Source organism: Cetorhinus maximus, chromosome 11 (assembly GCF_964194155.1).
Source record: "Cetorhinus maximus chromosome 11, sCetMax3.hap1.1, whole genome shotgun sequence".
Taxonomy (NCBI): domain Eukaryota; kingdom Metazoa; phylum Chordata; class Chondrichthyes; order Lamniformes; family Cetorhinidae; genus Cetorhinus; species Cetorhinus maximus.
The window spans coordinates 29,422,139-29,442,954 of record NC_135889.1 but is presented as its reverse complement, the minus strand read 5'-3'; the positions used below and the strand labels follow the sequence as shown (position 1 = coordinate 29,442,954).

Sequence of the window (20,816 nt, the reverse complement as noted above, 5' to 3'; positions counted from 1 at the left end):
AAAGTCTTTCTTGCATATTTTCACAGCTATGGTTGACCTGGATACACTACTCTCTGCTCTGTGGCAAGAATTCTTTTATCCCATTTTCAGCGTATGTGCATTTTCATATCATAAACTGGATTAAATTGCTTAGCTCAACAATGTAGTTGCCCTCTTTCAATTGCACTGCATCCATTCAAAGGCCATAATCACCTAGTAGGATGTTGATAAGACAAAATTTAATTTATTTGCAAGCGAAAGCCATTGAAAACTTTTGGAAAGTTGGAACCAAGGGAGAAGCTTCTACATTGAATAGTCAAGCAATAAAAAAAAAGGCAGCAGGTACTCTAAAAGATCAACCCAGAGTATGGCAGCATGCAGGCAGGTCTGTAAAAGCAGATACAGAGGCACTGGGCTGGAATTTACATGCCCCCACCAGATATGATTTCCAGGGGTGTGGGTAGTGGCACATTAAATAGGGTAGGTGTCAACCGCACCACCTTACTGTCCATCCCTGAGCCCGCCTGCCATATTTAAATAAATAATCAAGGGTAAATTGAGCTTGTTTAACAGGTCAATTGACCCCAATAACAAGCTGCCCAAGCCATAACACATTTGGCATGGGCATTCGGGTGGGAATGGAAGGGCTGTCTTTTTAAAAGGGCGGGAAGGAAGGAGGGTACTAACTTTGAGGGTGCCCTCTCCGCATCGGGGGCAGCACCCCTAAGATAGCACCCCCCCCCCACTTTCTTCCTACCTCCCTGCTGTATAAAACATACCACACCCACCCCACTACCGCTCCCTTCCCTAAATGGCCCAAACCCACCCTGCCTAAGACCCCAGACATACCTTGGTGCAGGATTCATGGGTGGTCTTCTTGTTCCTTGTTGCACCCCAACAGTGCCCATTAATGCGCTCTTGGCACTGCTGGGACTCCCAGAGCTGCCAGCCAATCCAATTGGCTGGCAGCTCCCAAGGCTGGGACTTCCTCCCCATTGAGGGGCGGAAGTCCCACTCGCAGACCATTTAGCCCGCCCTCCGCGTGTTACGGCTGCAGGGTGGACTGGTGCCCAACCAGCTGGCTCCACGCCAACTTTGCTTCTGGGGCAGGGGGGTGGGAGGGTGTGCCAGCCTTCCATGCACCTCCAACTTCCCTTGGATGCCTGCATCCTACACACAAGGCAAAGGGTGGAATTGTCCGCAGCGGAGACTAAGTCTGGCGAATGGGAAATTTGGCACAGCTTCCACTGGCTGGCGGGGCAGGTTGCTGCACCAGACCATCTGCTTTTCAGCTCACTATGTATGCATAAATGGCAGTTCATCGTATCTCATGCTAGGGTGGGCTGGGATTTCACCACCCACCATTACCTCATTGGACCAAAGTTCCACACACCATATTTAAACAGCACCCACACCCACATTCACTCTCTGCAGCCCAAGACCTGTTGTGGCGAATGATGGCCCCCTAAAAAGACAAGCCCTCTGCCCCAAAGTTTAGTGTCTGGTGCCTGGACAGACTCCTCCAGGCAGTTCTGGACCAGTAGGATGTCCTCTACCCCCGTCATGTGAGCCAGGGATCCACCAACCTCACCACGCAGGTTTGGAAGGAGGTCGTCAGGGAGGTCAGTGCCTGCAGACCTCAGAAGAGAACTGCTCTCCAGTGCAGGAGGAGGATGAATGATCTCATCCGCTCTACCAGGGTAAGTCAACCTTCTGTTCACCCTCAACTCTCAGTCTCATAAACCCATCAGGCATTCGCAGGGTTACAGTCCACAGGAATTTCATACACTTCCAGCACAAGGGCCATCACCACGCATTCCCTCACACACACTTTAACCTCTTCATCTCTTGTCACACCTTCCACAAGTCGCATCTTCAGCCCTTACATAGGCCAACTCAGCACACACAGCAGGGAGGCATACTGATCATCTGCTTTTGCATCCACCTTGCTCAGAGTCTATCCGTCTGTCTTTATGCAGGACACGATTGTCCATAACAAGGAGAGATCCCAGACAGAAGTGGGGGATGCCGGAGCTCAGGCCACTCATCCCCTATGAGCAGCAGGCATCAGAGTTGGCTGAGGAGGGCAGGGACCATTCCTGTGCCAAAGGCGAGATTGGTATTTTCCAACAAGCCAACAGTGAGGGTCCATCCAGTAGTCTTCACCCACCCGCCAAAACATTGAGTGCTATTTAATGTAGATGATTCTGCAGCCAATCACTAATTATCTCTTCTTTCTATTACAGCCGCCAGCAAGAAAAGGCCACAGGTAGCTGCTAGCCAGCCCTCAAACCCCAGCCCCCAGAGCACCTCGGATGAGGAGGTTGAGGAAGCGTCAGAAGACTTGTCACTGCATTCACCTGCATCTTCCACCAGCACAGAGACACATACCTCAGTGGGACATAGTTCTAGAGCAGCCTCAGGGTCACCATCTAGTGAGCATAGCACAGAAACATGTCCGATGATGAGCCTCTGGAATCAGCCCTCAGAGAAATCTTGGAGCTCTAAAGACAGGTAGAGCTCCAGCAGGCAGGATTGTCAGCGGCCGTCGCCAGATTGGAACAGAGGATGGAGGAGTTCACCCACATTCTCTCTAACGTCATGGCACTGACGTGTGAGTGCACCAGGGTCACTATTGGAAAGGTGATGCCTGCTATGGAGATCCTGGTCCAGCAGAATGTTCAGTTTCTGCCAGATTTGCACTCAGACCTGCACACCATTGCTCTAGCCATGAGTGGGATTCATCAGTGGCTAGTCGAGAGGGGATGGGGCACCTTGATTTCCCTCCAGGAGCCCCTCCTCCTCAAGGAGTCAAGGAGGCTCCCTCAGAGGAGGAGCATTAGCCAGACATCCTGGGACAATCCATCCAGGACCCTTCTTGGCCTGTCCAGCCGCTCCAAATCCCCTCTGCATGTGAGCCCATCAGTTCTAGCTGTACAGGCCAAGAAGGGTGCACCAGCCCTGCAGCAGGAGACCCAAAGCAGGCTAGGGCCCTCCAGAGGACACCTGCCAAGGTCATCTCAGACAACAGGGCATAGCAGTCAGCAGGCTGCCTCCACCTCTGCTGCGGATATCAGGGAGGCACCTAGATGTAGTGGCAGGGTTAGTAAAATTAAGAAGTACTGAGAGCACAGTTGGGTGGCACTGGTATTCATACTAGGCACAGCTGTAAGTAAATATATTTTGCTTTTCTGAGAGTCTCATCTAGTGAATGGATCTTCTATCTGATGCAATGCTCTTGAGGGCATCCAAGTGTAGCAAAACCTCCCACGCCCCCACTTATCTCCCACCGTGTCCTTCAGGTCTATGGTGTTTCACTCAATCTCAGTTCTGTCAGTTGCCTTCCTGTCCACAGAAACAACATGAACAAAGCCTGTTGCTCTACCAACATGGTGGTTAGACCATTCATATGTAAGACTTGCATCAGAGGATCATATTATGTGGCCTCATGAGTATAGATTTTGCAGTTTTGTTTATTTTCCTGAAGCAGCTGCACTGAAGTCTGTTCTCTCTGGATATTATAGGTTTTAATATCGAGCTGCATTGGAGTCATTCCAACTCATTTCACTTTCCAATGGCCCCCATATGATGTCTGTCAGGTTTGGGCGTGGGTTCCAGTTTAAGTAACCGTCAGAGGCCTTGGCCTTTCATGGCGGCCCTGCAGCATTAAGTCATGACCGTGTTTACAGCTAAACATATCCTATAATAATTCCCACTCTCTACCATCATGATGCAGAGCAACGGACCCAGTTAGCACTTGGGGACTGCTGAAGTGTCTGCTGACTGCCACTACCATGCGATGTTATAGGTATGTGTTTAACCTCATGATGCCGGCCTATTACATGTGAGGATGCTGGTTTGCACCTGAAGGTCTGGCTAGCGTGGCTTAACATAATCCCTGTGCTAGCTCTCAGGAAGGCAATTGACATGGTTATCTGATCGTTACAGTGCCATCAGTGTCCTAGGCTTCCTCATACATATCGAATCTGCGAGAATGAAAATATGAAGGCCTCTAATGGGATGAGAGAGAAGCTCTAGTACATCTGCTGTATGGTCTTTATTATCGATCAAGTTACTAGGTAATGTACAAATGCGGTGTCAAGATTGACGGGGCCACCTCATTCCCAGATGCCATGGCAATGCTGGATGGGAACATGGGAAACTCCAAACGAAGGCTGGGCCATGAGTGCTTGACAATGATCAGGCGATGGTGCTGCTGAAGCTCTCTCTGTGCATACAAAGGTAACCTGGCTCACAGGCTCGCATCCATGATTGACAGTGACAGATCTCAGGGTCCCAAAGAATGATCTCATGCTGGAGACTCAGAATGAGGATGAGGCCAGAACTTTATTCTTGCATGAGAGATAGCCTTTAGAGAGATGCCACAGTTCAGATTCAAATCAATCCTCAGACGGTCAAGTGAGAACTAGTGATTGATGATTGTCCTCCTTGAGGCACCTTGCAATGCTCCATACTGCCATGAGTGCATTGATGTTTGCAGTGCTGTTAATGCCTCTTGAAGGCTGCTGTAGGCAGCGTAAAGTTGGCATGATGATTGAAAATAGTGCACCATGTCTACTTGCTTCATGGTGGAGTTCTTATCCCATTACAAAATGGTCATATGCTCCATAGGCTGCCTAGCCTGTGAAGGATGGAGAGTACTTATTCTGAGATCGATGCCCATCATTGAGATGTTGAGGATAGCAAAGAAGGTGTTAATGTCTATCTTACATCGAGGGAACAGGTGAAATGGGTTTGTATGAGCCAGCCTTCTTCATCGCCCTGGAACTTTGTCACTATAAGGGTTTCACAGGCATGTCTGCCATGTCTGGCCCGTACTATGGCCTCTTCCTGTGGGGCATCAACATCCTCTTCAAGGTCATCCCTTTCAATGAACTCCTCATCGGACGAGATGCGGAGTGCCTCCATCTCTCCAGGTGGCAATTCATCCCCCCTTTGGAGTGCCAAGTTGTGTAGAGAACAGCAAACGACGATGATTCGGGAGAGTACTGGAGAGCGCCAGCTGACTGGTCCAGAAATCTGAAACGCCTCTTTAATCTGCCTGTGGTCTGCTCAATCAAGAAGCAGAATGAGCCGCGTTGTACCTCTCCTCTGAAGCGCTCTGTGGCTACTGAATGGGCGTCATTTTAGGGGTAGCCATTATCACCGATGAGCCAACCCTGGAATGAGCCTGGAAGATCTGTGGCGCCTGTGAGTGACTCAAGATGTAAGAGTCATCCCAGGGTATCTAGCGCACACATAATCTGCTTTTGGTGACCATAGATCTGCTGCACGTTGAGAGAATCTTTTTGATTGATAAATCAAAGCGGCTGCTGCCTGGTTGCTCTTAATGCCACATGTGTGCGGTTGATGGCACCCTGTACCTCTGGGAAGCTGGAGATCCTTTTTCATTCGTTCATGAGATGTGGGCATCGCTGGCTGGGCCAGCATTTATTGCCCCATCACTCATTGCCCTTGATAACTGAGTGGCCATTTCAGAGGGCATCTAAGAGTCAACTACATTGCTATGGTTCTGGAGTCACATGTAGGCCAGACAAGGACAGCAGATTTCCTAAAGGACGCTAGTGAACCAGGTGGATTTTGATGACAACCGACAATGGACAATGGTTTCATGGTCATCATTAGACTTTTAATTCCAGATTTTTTTATTGAATTCAAATTTCACCATCTGCCATGGTAGGATTCGAACCCGGAAATGTTCCCTCCACCTCAGCTTCTGGGTCTTCATGGAGCCCCAGAGCATTACCCTGAGTATTTGGAGTACTAGTTCATTGGTTATGCCACTGCCTCCCCCACTGCGAATCCCACTGCTCTGGCAGCTTGGCTGGCTTCATCCAGGAAGAAATTGACTTAATTATATGCCTTACTGAATAGGGTGCCAGTGACCTCTCGTATGCATTTATGAGCGGAAGATTTTGATATCCCGCAGAGGTCTCCTTTGGAGCCCTGAAAATAGCAAGTTGCAAAAAATTAGAGTGCGGTGGACACCTTTATAGTCACTGGCAATGGATGGCCTCCCAGTCTGTGCGGTGTCAGATCCTCCTGAAGAATTTGGCAGATGTGAGCCACACATTCCTTGACAAGTGAAGGCATCTTCGGCACAGTCACTCATCTGCAAATATGAGAGGCGTCTTTGGTACACCCCTTGCCGGGAGTGTGGTTGGGGGGTGCATCAAACGCCTCCGTGGAATCGGTCCCTCCACCTCAGCTCCTGGGTCTTCATGCTGGCTCATGTTCCTCAGGGTGAAGCTCTTCCCTTTTCCCCTGCCTGTTGGCAATGGGCCCTTTTCCTCCTCACTTTCATGAAAGCCATGAAGAAGGCAGCCTACATTCTGAACTTCTTGTGTCTGTAAAAAATAGTTCAGAGACATGATTGAACCTTACCCTGAAATGGTCACTTTCTGTTGCCAAGCTGGAGAGTCATTGTGAAGCCCTTGGGCTGTCCTCATTCCAGACATTTCATCCCCAGATCCCCTCTTGCAGTACAGCCTTAAGGATCACTGGTAGCTCAGTTTCCCTCTGCCCTCCCCCACCTGCACCCCCTCACACCCCAGGCACGACAGTGCGTTCACAAAGGCGGTTGGATCTGGATGAGTACAGCCAGGGTGCTATCAGCCTCAGTCAGAGCACTGTCGGACTGCCTCCTTTGGAATAGACTAGAGTCTAGCCTTGCACTAATGTAATGACTGTAATCATTGAGTAAAACTTGAACCTAAACAAAAATAGCTGGAAAAACTCAGCAGGTCTGACAGTATCTGCGGAGAGGAATATAGTTAACGTTTCGAGTCCATATGACTCTTCAACAGAACTAAGGAAATATAGAAATGAGGTGAAATATAAGCTGGTTGAGGGGGGTGGGACAGGTAGAGCTCGATAGGGGGCCAGTGATAGGTGGAGGCAAAGAAGAGATTGCCAAAGATGTCATAGACAGGACAAAGGGGTGTTGACGGTGGTGATATTATCTAAGGAATGTGCTAATGGGGACATTAAGGGTAGAAAGCAGGACGAGCAAGTGACAGACGGCCCTAGTGGGGGTGGGGAGGGGGGAAGCAATCGAAATGGGCTAAAAGGTGGAGATAAAACGATAGATCGAAATAAATTTTAAAATAGGTGGGAAAAGAAAAATATATTTTAAAAAATTATAAATTATTGGAAAAAGGGGGATCGGAAAGGGTGTCCTTAAAACTTGAACCTATCGGCTGCAATGTGTATGGTTGTTTGGAGCATTTTGCATATATACTTTAGCAGTGGCCCCTTTACAGTTGGATCCTTCTGACCCTTTCACATTCCCATCAGGGGGACAAATGGTCAGTCATATCCAATCAACCTTTGGCCCCAAGTCCTAATGGATTCTCGCAAGAATGCGCACCATAAGCTTGAGGTGCCCAAATCCTTCAATTGGCATTTGAGTCTTCCTAACATGTCTGAGCTGAGCTTTGCTCTCCATGTTCTGAAGCAGAAGTTATTTGGGTACCCCTTCAATCGACCCAAAAGTACAGTAGTCAACTCCTCCCACACAAGCCCTCAGACCCCTCCCCGGCAATTTTTTTCCAAGGTTGTTTTTCAACTGTAACATTATATCAGCTGTCCGTAAGACATAGGAGCAGAAATTAGGCCATTCGGCCCATCGAGTCTGCTCCGCCATTCAATCATGGCTGATAAGTTTCTCAACCCCATTCTCCCGCCTTCTCCCCGTAACCTTTGATCCCCTTACCAATCAAGAACCTATCTATCTCGGTCTTAAATACACTCAATGACCTGGCCTCCATGCCTTCTGTGGCAATGAATTCCATAGATTCACCACTCTCTGGCTAAAGAAGTTTCTCCTCATCTCTGTTCTAAAAGGTCTTCCCTTTACTCTGAGGCTGTGCCCTCGGGTCCTAGGCTCTCCTACTAATGGAAACACCTTCCCCACGTCCACTTTATCCAGGCCTTTCAGTATTCTGTAAGTTTCAATCAGATCCCCCCTCATCCTTCTAAACTCCATCAAGTATAGACCCGGAGTCCTCAAACGTTCCTCATATGTTAAGCCTTTCATTCCTGGGATCATTCTCGTGAACCTCCTCTGGACCCTCTCCAGGGCCAGCACATCCTTCCTGAGATACGGGGCCCAAAATTGCTCTCAATATTCTAAATGTGGTCTGACCAGAGCCTTATAAAGCCTCAGCAGCACATCCCTGCTTTTATATCAAAATGGTGCTGCTCCATGTCTATGACGAGACCAGCTTCTAGCCTCTCTCTCACCTCCCCCAACTACCCATGACCATCCAAGTATCTCCTATCGACCTGGAAGAGCATCATGTGCACTACCCACCCCGGTCAAGCATGTGCCTTCCCCTTGCCCCATGACTTCGCTTCCCACTGGTCTTGCCTGAGCATCCTTGGCACACAGTCGGAGCAGCTGTGAGCGCAGTGCAGTGAAAGGTACATTTATAAACCTCAAAGCCATGAGTGAAGTGCAGTTCATCAGGTGCACACCAGTTATATCCGGCCATGAATCAGACTGGTCCGATTATCCACTGGGAAGGGCGATTAGGTTTGGAGTGTGAATGTGATTCCGGCGAGCTGGGTTTTTAATGAGCATTCATGACATGCAATGGGATGCAAATGCGGTTCCTGACATGGAGCAGTGGGAAACTCAACCTGCCATGAAAGTCCAGAGAGGAAAGTTGTAACTTATTTTCCCGCCAGCGGAAAACTGACTTTTGGCCGCACTCTGAATTTTCCGGTCCTGCTGGCCATGATTCCCACCACTGGCAGGACCGGAAAATCCTACCCAAAGTTTGGCTTTGTAACAGCTGTTTCAATGTCCTAGAACCTTGCAGGTGAGGTTGCACATCTGCTGAAGCAACCTATTGACAACAACGCTGCCATTGAGGAATCTATTAATGCCAAGATAATCAGTGCTGGGCTGAGACTGTGGCTGGGATTTTCCCTGAAGTTGGCAAAGTCCGAGGTTTGGCAGGAAATCGGTGTTTGGCCTGCCAACGGCAATAGCAGAATTTCACCCCATATCATTAAAAAAAAATCAGAAAAACGGGTTTTACATTGGATCAGTGGCAGGGCGGCTTTGGATTCATCCACCCTGCCGTCACCTCAGGCCTTCAGTAAACCGGGCACCATATTTAAAGGCTGCCCCTACACAGAGCTAGCACCCTCTAAGGGATAGGAAGCCACTGGGAGCTGATGGCTGCCGAAGCTAGGAAACATGCTCCCCCAAAATTTAGTGACGCATCCCTCAAGTGCCTATTAGACCCAGTGGAGGCCCACCACAATGTTCTCTACCCCCACTCATGGTAAAGACCAACAAGCAAGATCACCAATCCAGCATGGGAGGAGGTGGCAGGGGTGGTCAGCGCCAATGCACTCCAAAAGAAGACAGCCACCCAGTGCCACAAGAGGATGAATGATGATCTCTGTTCTGCCAGGATAAGTCACTCTTCTCATCACTCCCAACTCCCACACTCACAAACCCATCACACATTCACAAGGCTCTCACTCCCTGCCAGCTCAAAGGACGTCACCACTCACTCTCTCACACACACATCCCGCCCATGGCACCATTCACTAGCCACACATGCAGGCATCCTCCTCATCTGGCCTGGCAGGTATCCTGCTTGCACTCTCTCCCCTTGTATTCATGCAGTACAAACTGGCACAGAACAAAAGGGAGAGGTCACAGACTGGTGGAGGAATGTCCGACTTCAAGATCCCGACAGACTTTGAAAATAGAGCAATTCAGCTGGCCATCAAGGATCTGGACCGTTCCTGTGCTGACGGTGAGGTTGGCGGTGCTCTACCAAGTGAGGATCCAGCAGTGCAACATCCATCAGACAACCGTGTTGTGTCCTGTTACACTAATTATCTCTCCTTTCTTTCTCAGGCACATATGGGAAACAGCTGAGGGGGTCCGCGAGCCAGGTCCTCAACTCCAGCTCCGAGGACACCACGGTAGAGGAATCCGCAGACACCATCATTTTAGTTCCATCACTGCGCTCCGCCAGTGCAGAGACACAAACCTCAATGGGACCTAGTTCTAGAGTAGCCTCAGGATCACAACCTGGTGAGCACATTGCACTGTCTGATCCACAGCAGGCAGAGGCATGGACATCCCAAGGTGCTGGCACTCGGAGGACTGCTGGAGGTCAGGAATCTGCAGAGTCCAAGTCAGATAACGAGCCTCTGGACTCGATCATACCTCAGTTGCTGGAGCTGCAAAGGCAAGCTCAGGAACATTGGAAAGTGATGTCCGCTGCACTCCTCAGATTGCGAAGCATGATGAAGGATTCCGTCCTTCAGGCTGAGCTGATAGCTCCAGCATGCCAATGCACCGAGGTCAACACGGTAGGAGGGCGGCCACTATGGAGACCTTGGGTCAGGGTCTCGATCCTGCACTGCTGCAGGAGCTGCACTCCATCGCTGAGGTCCTTGCTGGCATCCATCAGTGTCAATGCAACAGCTGCCCCTTCCTCTCAAGGAGTCAGCTAGGGGCCCTCGGGCACCCATAGGGATGAGGATCAGCATTCCTAACAGGTGAAAGTGTGATGCTGAAGGGAACAGGGGTTGAAGTCAAAGGATCAAATGCTGTTAAAGCCCACGTGCCTGCTGTATCTCAGCAGTGTCTCCATGATATGAGCCTCTTCACAGAGTGTATGTGTGGTGCCCTCAGCCAGACAGGTGTCAGACATTCCCAGATGCAATGTGAAGATTTCAGGAGTTCCTCACTGCATCTCGTCATCATCCTCCTGGAATCCTGTGGCAATGGGGACCTCACAAGTACAGCTGCCTCGTCTGGCCAGTGCAATGGCCTCATCGCCTGCATCCTCCCCTTCCAGTACCTCATTACCCTCATCCCCTTCGACTTCCTCCTCATCAGAGGAGATATGCAGCTCTTCCACCTCCTCATCATCCAGGTCCTCCCCGCTTTGCATCGCTAGGTTATGTAGTTTGCAGCAAGTTACGCTGATGCGTGATACCCCCCGGGGAGTGTACTGGAGTGCTCCACCAGATCTGTCGAGATACTGGAACCGCATTTTCAGGATCCCTGTGGTGGGTTGCACCAAACTCTGGGTTGCAGCGTGAGCTTTGTTATATCTTCTCTCACCTGGAGTCTGAGGCCACTGCTGGGGCGTCATCAGCCACGTCCTTTGTGGGGAGCCCTTGTCCCTGAGAAGCCAACTCCGCAGCCTGTGTTGTCCCTGAAAGATGTCAGGGATTGGAGACTGGCTGAGGGTGTACAAGCCGTGGATGCTTCTGGGGTATCTTGCACAAACCTGCATGGTCCATTTATTATGGTTGCAGACCAGCTGAACATTAAGAGAGTAGAAGCCATTGCGGTTCACATACTGGACTGCTTGTTGCCAGGGAGATTTAAGAGTACCACATGAGTGGAATCGATGGCACCCTGCACCTGTGGGAATCTGGAAATCTCAGCAAATCCCAGTGCTCTTGCTTCCTGGTTCATCTGATCCCTGTTGAAATTGACAAAGTTGTGTGCCTGGCAAACCTCCTGGATACATTTGTGGTTGGAGGCTTGTGAGATCCTACAAAGGAGCCCAGTGGAACCCTGGAAGGAGCCACTGCCGTAGAAATTGAGTACGGTGGTCACTTTCACTGCCACTGTCAGTGGATGTCCTCCGAGTCCCAGTGGTGCCAAATCCTGCAGAAGGTGGCATATGTGACTAAGCAGTTTCCTTGGCATGTGCGTTTGTCGGCGACACTGGCTCTCACTCATCTATAGGTAGCACATGCGCTGTCTATGCACCCTGGGCCTAGTGAGGCACCAACGAACAACGGCTCTCCGGGGTTCATCCTCTGTGTGCAGAGGAGGCCATGCTGCCCCTTGTTCTTCAGGGTTCTGCTTCTCCCTTTGGTGAGCCAGGTGTCTCCGTCATATTCTTCTCCATCTTGTCTCCTGCCTATAAGCAATAAGTCAGACAGCAAGATCATCAGGCTCCATGTTACTGATAGCCTCTTCACTGCAGTATCAAAGAGAGAGGCGAGGGTCAGCAATTGTCCCCTAAGGACCACTCTTTGTCAAGTCATCACCTGCGCTGCCTCTCAAGGCCCCTTTATGCATGCCGAAAGTCCAGGCCACCACATGGATGCCCGGTGTTTAGTGTGCATGAACTTTGACCAAAGTCCCACTCACCACTGCTCTACACTACATGACCGAGTGGCGACAACATTGGCCACTCGACTGCAGCCTGAACTTTCATCTCAGGCTCAGGCATTTTCCTAAGCTGGACTGCATGGCTTCATGGTTTGCTTAGACCATGAGGGTGACTTTTCAATGTCCACTTAAACATAATGCAAGGGACTAGGAGCGCACCCATCCATCAGTGTTCTATGGCCACCTGTTTACTGTTTAAGTTTACTGTTTCTTACAAGAAACTCACCATGCACTACAAGTTTATTACAATTAATGATGAGGATAAATGGCTCCAGCACTGCATCTTTCCTCTTGACTGTGAGTATTTTGATTTTTAAGGGCAGAAAAGAAAAAGATATCCCCAGCAATGCCTCTCTTGGGTAGAATTGACCCGTATGACTCATCCATCGAGGACTGGAGTCAGTACATAGTGTCTAGGTTTCTACATTGTGGTGAATGAAGTAACGACAGAGGAGAAACAGAAGGCAATCCTCCTAAGTGTCTGCAGGAGAAAAATGTATAACCTAATCCGTAGTCTGACGGCCCTGAACGTGCCAAATTCCAGATCCTTCACTGAGCTAGTAGACCTCGTGAAAGCACATTTTCAGCCTACACCATCGGTGATTATGCAAAGATTCAAGTTCAACTCTAAGGTGAGTCAATCACAACATATAACGCAAAGTTAAAACAGTTAACAGAGCACTGTGACTTCGGTGATACTTTAAACAACACGTTACAAGATTGTTTGGTTTGCAGTCGACGTGATGATGCCATTCAGCACCGTTTACTTGCAGAAGTTGAGATAGACCTAAAGCGCGCCATGGAGATAGCACTTGTAATGGAGAGTGCTGAGAAGGATTTGCAGGCTTTGAAGAGTGTGCAACATGGCACGTTCTGCAGTTAGGGTGGGGACCTGCCGCTGGGCGTGCAATGAAGACCGGGGGGCTACCAGGAAGTTTAATGAAGATAAGGTAATCCCACTGATAACCTTTGCTAAAGTTCAAAGATGGGCTTTAATTTTATCGGCATATGATTACACTTTTACGCACCGTCCAGGAGTGCATACAGCAATGCAGACGTTGTCAGTCATCTCCCTTTGCCAGAAAGTATTACACAGTACCTCAAGAGGTAGTACTTGTGTTGAATTTCCTGGACTCCTCACCATTCTGCGCAGGACAGATAAAGAATTGGACAAATCAGGATCCAATTTTATCAGGAGTCCATGGACAAGTATTATAAGGATGGTCAAATGCACAAGTTCCTGAAGAATTAAAACCATTCTTTGTATGTGGATCTGAACTGAGTTGTCAAGATGGTATCTTGTTATGGGGAGCAAGAGTCATTGTCCCGCTGCAAAGAAGAGAACCATTATTGGAGGAACTTCATAGTGCATATCCTGGTATTTCGAAAATGAAGATGCTCGCACGAAGTTATATCTGGTGGCCACACATAAACAGTGATATGGAAAAAATGGTGAAACACTGTCTCCACTGTCAGCAACAGCAGAAGTTTCCCACTTCAGCTCCACTACATCTGTAGAAGTGGCCCGGTTGACTCTGGGTTAGACTGCATATAGACTATATAGACCCATTTCTATATAGGTACCATGTTTCTTGTGATTATCGACACACATTCCAAATGGATGGATGTGTTTGAAGTGAGATCACCTATATCATCTGCAACCATTGAAACACCGCCAGAGTTTGTGTTCATGGTTTATCTGAAGTTATTGTGTCAGACAATGGTACTGCTTTCACTAGCGCTGAATTCCAAAGACTCATGGACTTAAATGAGATTAAACAAGTCAAAACAGCACCATACCATCCCTCGTTCAATGGGTTAGCAGAAAGAGCGGTACAAACCTTTAAAACCAGCGTGAAGAAACTAAGAGGGAACGTTAAAAACACAAATTTCAAGAGTTCTGTTCAGCTATCGCACACTCCTCATGTGACCACTGGTTTAACGCCTTCAGAATTGTTAATGAAGTGCCAACATCATACAAGATTGAGTCTAGTATCCACTAATTTAGAGGGGAAGGTGGAGAGAAACCAGGGTAGTCAGAAAATGAAGCATGATGTTCGCAGTAAAGTTCGAGAGTTTACTGTGGGAGAGACAGTTTTTGTACAAAATTTTGCAACTGGACCAAGATGGGTCCCTGGTGCAATTGTCTCAGAAATGGGACCTTTATCTTATCAGGTAGAAGTGGCAAACAGGATTGATGGAAACACGTGGATCATCTCAGAAGTCAAGAAGCCCTCCAACAACCAGTTAATCCGCCTGAAATTAAAGTTGAAACTTTGACCCCTGAGGTGCCAGATTGACAAAGAATAGACATACCTGATGTCTCTGTTGAAGTAAATAATTCTGAACTGCCATTGTCTAGGGATGTCCCTGAAGCTGCAGTTCCTGTTCAAGCAGATGCAATGGAAGAACCTCCAGTTGTAGAGTTGCGTCGCTCTACCTGAATCCGAAAATCTCCTCAAAGACTGACTTTATAATGGCATTAACTGTACATAATTGTATATAATATGGGTTAAGATGTTTTGTAAATAAGAGGGTAAAATAAAATTAATGGAGGAATGTAGTAATTGTAAGTTAAACCATTTCTTACTGTTATGGGGATCATGTACAGTCCAATCAGCCCTAAGCTTGGGGAATCTTAGGGCCAGAGTTTTATAGCCTTGGTCTTGGAACAAGCATGTAGCTTCATCAGGAGCTCTGTAAATAAAGCTTACTGTTTCTCACAAGAAACCTGTCCTGCACTCCCAAGTTTATTGCAATCCCTCAGCTCAACCACAACCAAAACCCTATCCATGCCTTTTCCACCTGCAGCCTTGACTATTCCAAAGCTCTACTGGTTACTGTCCCATCCTTCAGGCTCCATAAATTTCAATTCATTTGAAACTATGCAGCCAGGTTTCACCCTGTGTTTCCTGCCTTACCTTGACTCTCAAACCCCAAAGCCATCAATTTAAATCCCTTTAAAGCCTCACTGATTCCCCTCGCTATAACCTTCTCCTGGCCTACAACCCTGCAAGAATTCTGTGTTCCTCTGACTCTAGTGTATTTGTGTATCCCCCAGTCCCTTTGCCCCACCATTGATGATCAAGCCTTTTATACATTCTACCACTCTGTCTGTCTTTAAACAGCACCCCCAACCACCTCTTGACCAAAATTTTAGTCAAATTCCTTATAACGCCTTCTTTGACTTGGTGGCGATTTTTGTCTTACACTTCTACGCAGCACCTTGGGATGATTTCCTATATTAAAGGTATCACCTAAATGAAGATGAACAAAGGAATTTTCTGTAAATATGTTAAGTATGCATTCCCTGATATCACAAATAGTAAGTTTTAGCTATTACATTTTGATATTAATTTAGCTCTGTTCGAGATGTTGATCTCTTCTATTCCCCCAGCCAGCTGTACCAATTATGTAGCCATAAGTGAGTTTAAATAAAATTCAACTGAAATAAAGCTAGTATTACACCAATATCATTTGAATGATTGTTTTTGTTTTCAATGGTACTATTAAGGCTCCTTCGTCAGATAGGGTATGGTTTAAGGATTTTAGGTCACTTTTATTTTCAATCTGGAGTTTAGAACAATTCTGATCAAGGTGCAAAATTACTTGACAAAATAACTTCCCATCCTAATCAGTCCTGTAATTCCGCTTAAACCATAGAATAGCTGCTTAAACTGGTCCAAAGTTCACTGATCAAAATTAGGAAATAATCAGTAGTTTACAGTGTTGCCTTTTTTGACATGTAGTATTCATTTTCTTAGGACTAAGTAGAAAAGTAAGACCAGGAGGTTCACGTCTTCTTCAGATTAAGGGGGCACGAAGTTTTCGAGTAAAGAAGGGTGGTTCATTGTCAAGCATACGCCGAGCTGGCAGTTTGAAGAGCACAAAGCTTTCACGGCAGGATTCTGAGTCAGAAAATGAAGAGGTTCTATTGTCACAAAGTCATGACACAGTTACTGACATCGGTAATTTCTCAACATACAGTTAGCTTCAAGCAAATAAATGATAATTGCATTTAATGTGATAAGATTGTACTTAGAATTTCTCTCTATTTTACCAGGTAGCCCCTGGAGTACGAGTGAACCTAGTATTGAACCAGAAGGACTGAGCACTGTAGGAACAGAAGAAAATTACCACAGAAACATGACATGGTTACCAGTATGTTTAATGGATTTTCATTTGTAGTTTCCTTATTTCAGGAGTGCCAAATTTGAAAGTAATTGCTTGTACTCGAGCCATGAATTATAGTAATGTGAAATAAGGGATGATATATTAATAGATAACTCATGTTTGAATCATTGTTCATTTTCCAAACACTGACCCTACATTACAGCTTTTACTTTCTACAACAACAGCAACAGTTTATATGTATATAGCACTTTTAATGTAATAAGAGATTCCAATGTGCTTCACAGAGGCATTACAGAACAAAATCTGACCCCGCATAAGGAGATATTAGTGCATTTGACCAAAACCTTGGTTCAGCCTCATACAGTTGCTAAGGAGTGAGATGGAGTCAATAGCTAGGGAGCAAAATTTGAGGCGGGAACCGAAGAGAATGGCTTTAGTTTTCCCAATATTTAATTGGGAAAAAATTCTGCTCATCCAGTAATAAATGTCTGACAAGCAGTCTAACAATTTCAAGACAATGGAGGTGTTGAGAGAGGCAGTGCTGAGATAGTCCTGAGTGTCAAGTAAATGTGTATGTGTGGTGGAAACTAATTTGTTTTTAGATAGTGTTGTCTAAGGGCAGCATGTAGATTGGAAAAGGAGGGGACGAAATATAAATCCTTGGGAGGTAAATGTGCTGGAGCTAGAAGGAAAGCTATTGCAGGTGATCCTCTGGCTGTGATTAGAGAAATAAGAATGAAACCAGGCGAATGCTGTACCACACAAGTGGGCGATGGGAGTGGCATTGGAGGAGAATGGTTTTATCAAATCTGTCAAAGGCTACAGACAGCTTGAAAAGGACAAGGAGGAATAATTTATCTTTATTACAGTCACATAGGATGTCATTTGTAACTTTGATAAGGGACGTTATGGTATTGTGGCAGTAGCAGAAACCTGATTGGAGGGATTCAAACGTAAAATTCTGGAAAAGATCCTGGGCAAGGTTTCATGTTAACAGTGAGATAAATAACCAGTTATTATTTTCTTTTGATAGCATGAATGTTCCTGCTAATGTTCCTGAGGTAGTCAGAATTTAGAGATGTTATAGAAAATATACTGGCCAGGGATGACTAATATAGGATATAGCACATTTTGGAATTTATCTTTGAGTTGAAAGAAGAAACAATTCAGAATCTATAATCAGGATATTAAATGGGTTATTTTGAATTCACATTGGACTGATGACTGGGGGATATAACAAGCCTAATGGACTGGATGGCTTTTTCTTATTCCACACTTAACAGCACATTTATATGGGGGAAAGAAATTCCAATCACAAAAATCACAGAATTGTTACAGCACCGAAGGAGGCCATTTGGCCCGTCGTGTATGTGCTGGCTTTCCAAATGAGCAGTTCACCTAGTGCCATTCCCCAGCATGCTCCCTGTAAAATTAAACTCCCTCTTGAATGCCTAAATTAAACCTGCCTTCACCACACTATCAGGCAGCACATTCCAGATCTTACCACCCAAAGCGTGAAAAAGTTTCTCCACATATCTTCTGTGCTACTTCTGCCAATTACCTTAAATCTGCACCCTCTCATTCTTGATCCTTCCCTGAATATTCCTATGACATCCATGATCAATCTCTGTTAAGTATTCTTAAACCATTAATAAGGAGGCATTGAGGCTCATGGTACTTGAGGTATATTATTGCTGTAGTGTATACTTTCCTCTTTCTGGTGAAAGTTTCTTGCCAAGATCATTTGTTTTGCGACATGGGTCCTTACTGCATTGTATCCAATTTTGGGCGCAACATGTGAAGGCTATGGAGAGGGTACAAAAGAGAATGGTTCCAGAGATAAAGAATTGCAGTTACAAGGATAGACTGAAGAAACTAGAACAAAGAAGGTGTAGAGGAGATGTTATAAATATGTTTAAAATCATGAAGGGTGTTGATGAAGTAAAAAAAGAGAAAAGATTTCTAATGCCTGAAAGGCCAATCACCAGAGGGCACAGATTTAAGGTGATTGGCAAAAGAACCAGAGATGATATGCGGAGAAATGTTGCAATACCTGATATGGTGGTGAAAACAAATTCAATAAAAGAACCAAATGCTGCAAATGCTGGAAATCTGAAATCAAAGTAGAAAATACGAAAATTATCAGCCAGTCTGCCATGAAAGGTTGACCTGAAACATTAAGTCTATTTCTCTCTTCACAGCCGCTGCCAGACCACAAAGTGTTTCCAGTGTTTTCTGAAACAGAATCTATAGTAGCTTTCAAAAGCGAATTGATTAAATACTTGAAGGTTTAAAAACTGCAGGGAAATGGGGTAAGAGCTGAGGAGTGGGATTAGCTGGATAGCTATTTGAAGTAGTCAGTTCAGATACATAGAGCAGAATTTTACGGCGAGCCATTCAAAAGTCCATTGACTTCAGCGGGACTGTAAAATCCTGCCAGCGTAAAATTCCACCATAGCCTCCTTCTGTGCTGTACCATTGTGTGATTCAATTATTTGTGACAAAGGTGTTCAGCTTTGTGTTGTTATATTTTTCATCTGGTTGCGAATCAGATGACGCTGTTTTCCTATACTTTCTACTAATGCTAGGTTCCTTTTCTTCAGGTTATGATTTTGTTGTGCAACCAGCAAAGTTTCATCTGCTGTCATGTTGATTACTGTCACCCTCGTTGCTACCAACATCACAGCCGATCTTGTGCTCGGCTTGTGCGGGCAATCAAGCTCCTCTACGGAGACACTGTGGATTCAGTCCGAGATGATGACACTGCAAGCAAAGTAGGCTTGAGGGCCAAAAAATCAAAGGAGGTATTTATAACTCGTCAGCTCTATTAGCTAAAGTTCTGCCCCTCTTTCCTTTTTACTCCTAACATCCTTATTTTTAATTGTGCTTTCTGACTTTTGACCCTATCATAAAAGTGAACATTATGCTTGTATTAATTTTGGCTCAACTTTCATTATGCATGCAGTTTGAAGGAGTGTTGCATTATTGGAGGTGCCACCTGTATTCTTGTTCTGGTGGTTTATCTGTGCATTAAAGATTCTGTAGCAGTATTCGAAGAGAGACAGAAAGTTCTTTTGGTTCCTGGTCAAGATTTCTCCTTCAAAAATCCCTCCAAAAACAGATAATCCAGTCATTCATCTCAGTACTGTTTGTGTGACCTCCCTGTGTGCAAACCACTGGCATAATGGTTATGATACTGGACTGGTATTCCTGAGGTGTGGGCTAATGCCCTGGAGACATGAGTTGAAATCTGGCTTCCGGTCCAACATGGACAAGGAAACCTTCTGTTGCTTACCAATAACCGCCCTCACTTAATTGATGAATAAGTACACTCCTCCATATTGAACACAAATTGGAAGAAGCACTGAGGGCAGAGAATGTACTCTGGGTGAAGACTTCAGTATCCATCACCAAGAGTAGCTCGGTAACACCACTGGTGGCCAAGCTGACGGAGTTGGTGGTGAGAGAGCCAACATGAGGGAAAAACCTAGTTGACCTTGTCCTTGGCAAACTACTTTTGCAGGTACATTTGCCCATGACAGTATTGGTATGAGTGACTACTGCAGTACTTATGGAGACAAAGTCCTGTCTTCACATTGAGGACACCCTCCATCATGTGCGGCACTACCGCTATGCTACATGAGATGGATTCAAAATGGATCTAGCTCAAAGATGGGCGTCCATGAGATTCTGTGGGCCATCAGCAATAGCAGAATAACATTACACCCAATCTGTAATCACATGGCCTGGCATACCCCTCGCACTGCCATTACCATCAAGGGAGGATACCAATCCTAGTTTAATGAGGAGTGTAGGAATGTATGCCAGGAGTTAATACCAGGCATACTTAAAGTGAGGTGCCAACCTAGTTAAGTTGTGACACAGGACTAGATAGATAATAAACAGCAGAAGTGGCATGTTATAGACAAAGTTAAGCAATGCCACAACCAACACATCAGATTAAAGCTCTGCAGTCCTGACACATCCAGTGTGAATGGTGCTGGACCATTAAACAACTAACTGGAGGAGGAGGCTCCAAAAATATTCCCATCCTAAATGATATGGGAGTAAGTGCAAAATACAAGGCTGAAGTATTTGCAACCATTTTCAGACAGAAGTGTCTAGTGGATGATCCATTTTGGCCTCTTCCTCAGGCACCCAACCTCACAGGTGCCAGTCTTCAGCCAACTTGATTCACTCTGTGTGGTATCAAGAAATGGCTGAAGGCACTGGATACAGCAAAGGCTATGGGCCCCAACAACATACCACAGTAATACTGAACACATGTGTTCCAGAACTAGCTGTGCCCCTATCCAAGGTGTTCTAGTACAGCTACAACACTGGCACCTACCTGACAAAGCAGAAAATTGCCCTGGTATATCCTGTCCACAGAAAACAGGGCTCATACAATCCGGCCAATTATCACCCCATCAGTCTGCTCTCAATCACCAGCAAAGTGATGGAAGGCGTCATTTATATGCTATCAAGCAGCACATACCAATAAATTGCT

The 20,816-nt window shown here is 46.3% G+C and overlaps 1 protein-coding gene across 1 annotated transcript in view; it reads left to right on the top strand.

Annotated features, from left to right (window-relative positions):
- The window catches only part of unc80 (unc-80 homolog (C. elegans)), a 535,199-nt gene that overhangs the window by 252,663 nt on the left and 261,720 nt on the right, over nt 1-20,816 (top strand). The window contains exons 27-29 of the mRNA XM_078551715.1: nt 15,937-16,140; nt 16,215-16,333; nt 18,910-19,110. Coding sequence (XP_078407841.1) covers nt 15,937-16,140; nt 16,215-16,333; nt 18,910-19,110 — 524 coding nt within the window. The remainder of the gene's footprint in view (nt 1-15,936; nt 16,141-16,214; nt 16,334-18,909; nt 19,111-20,816) is intronic.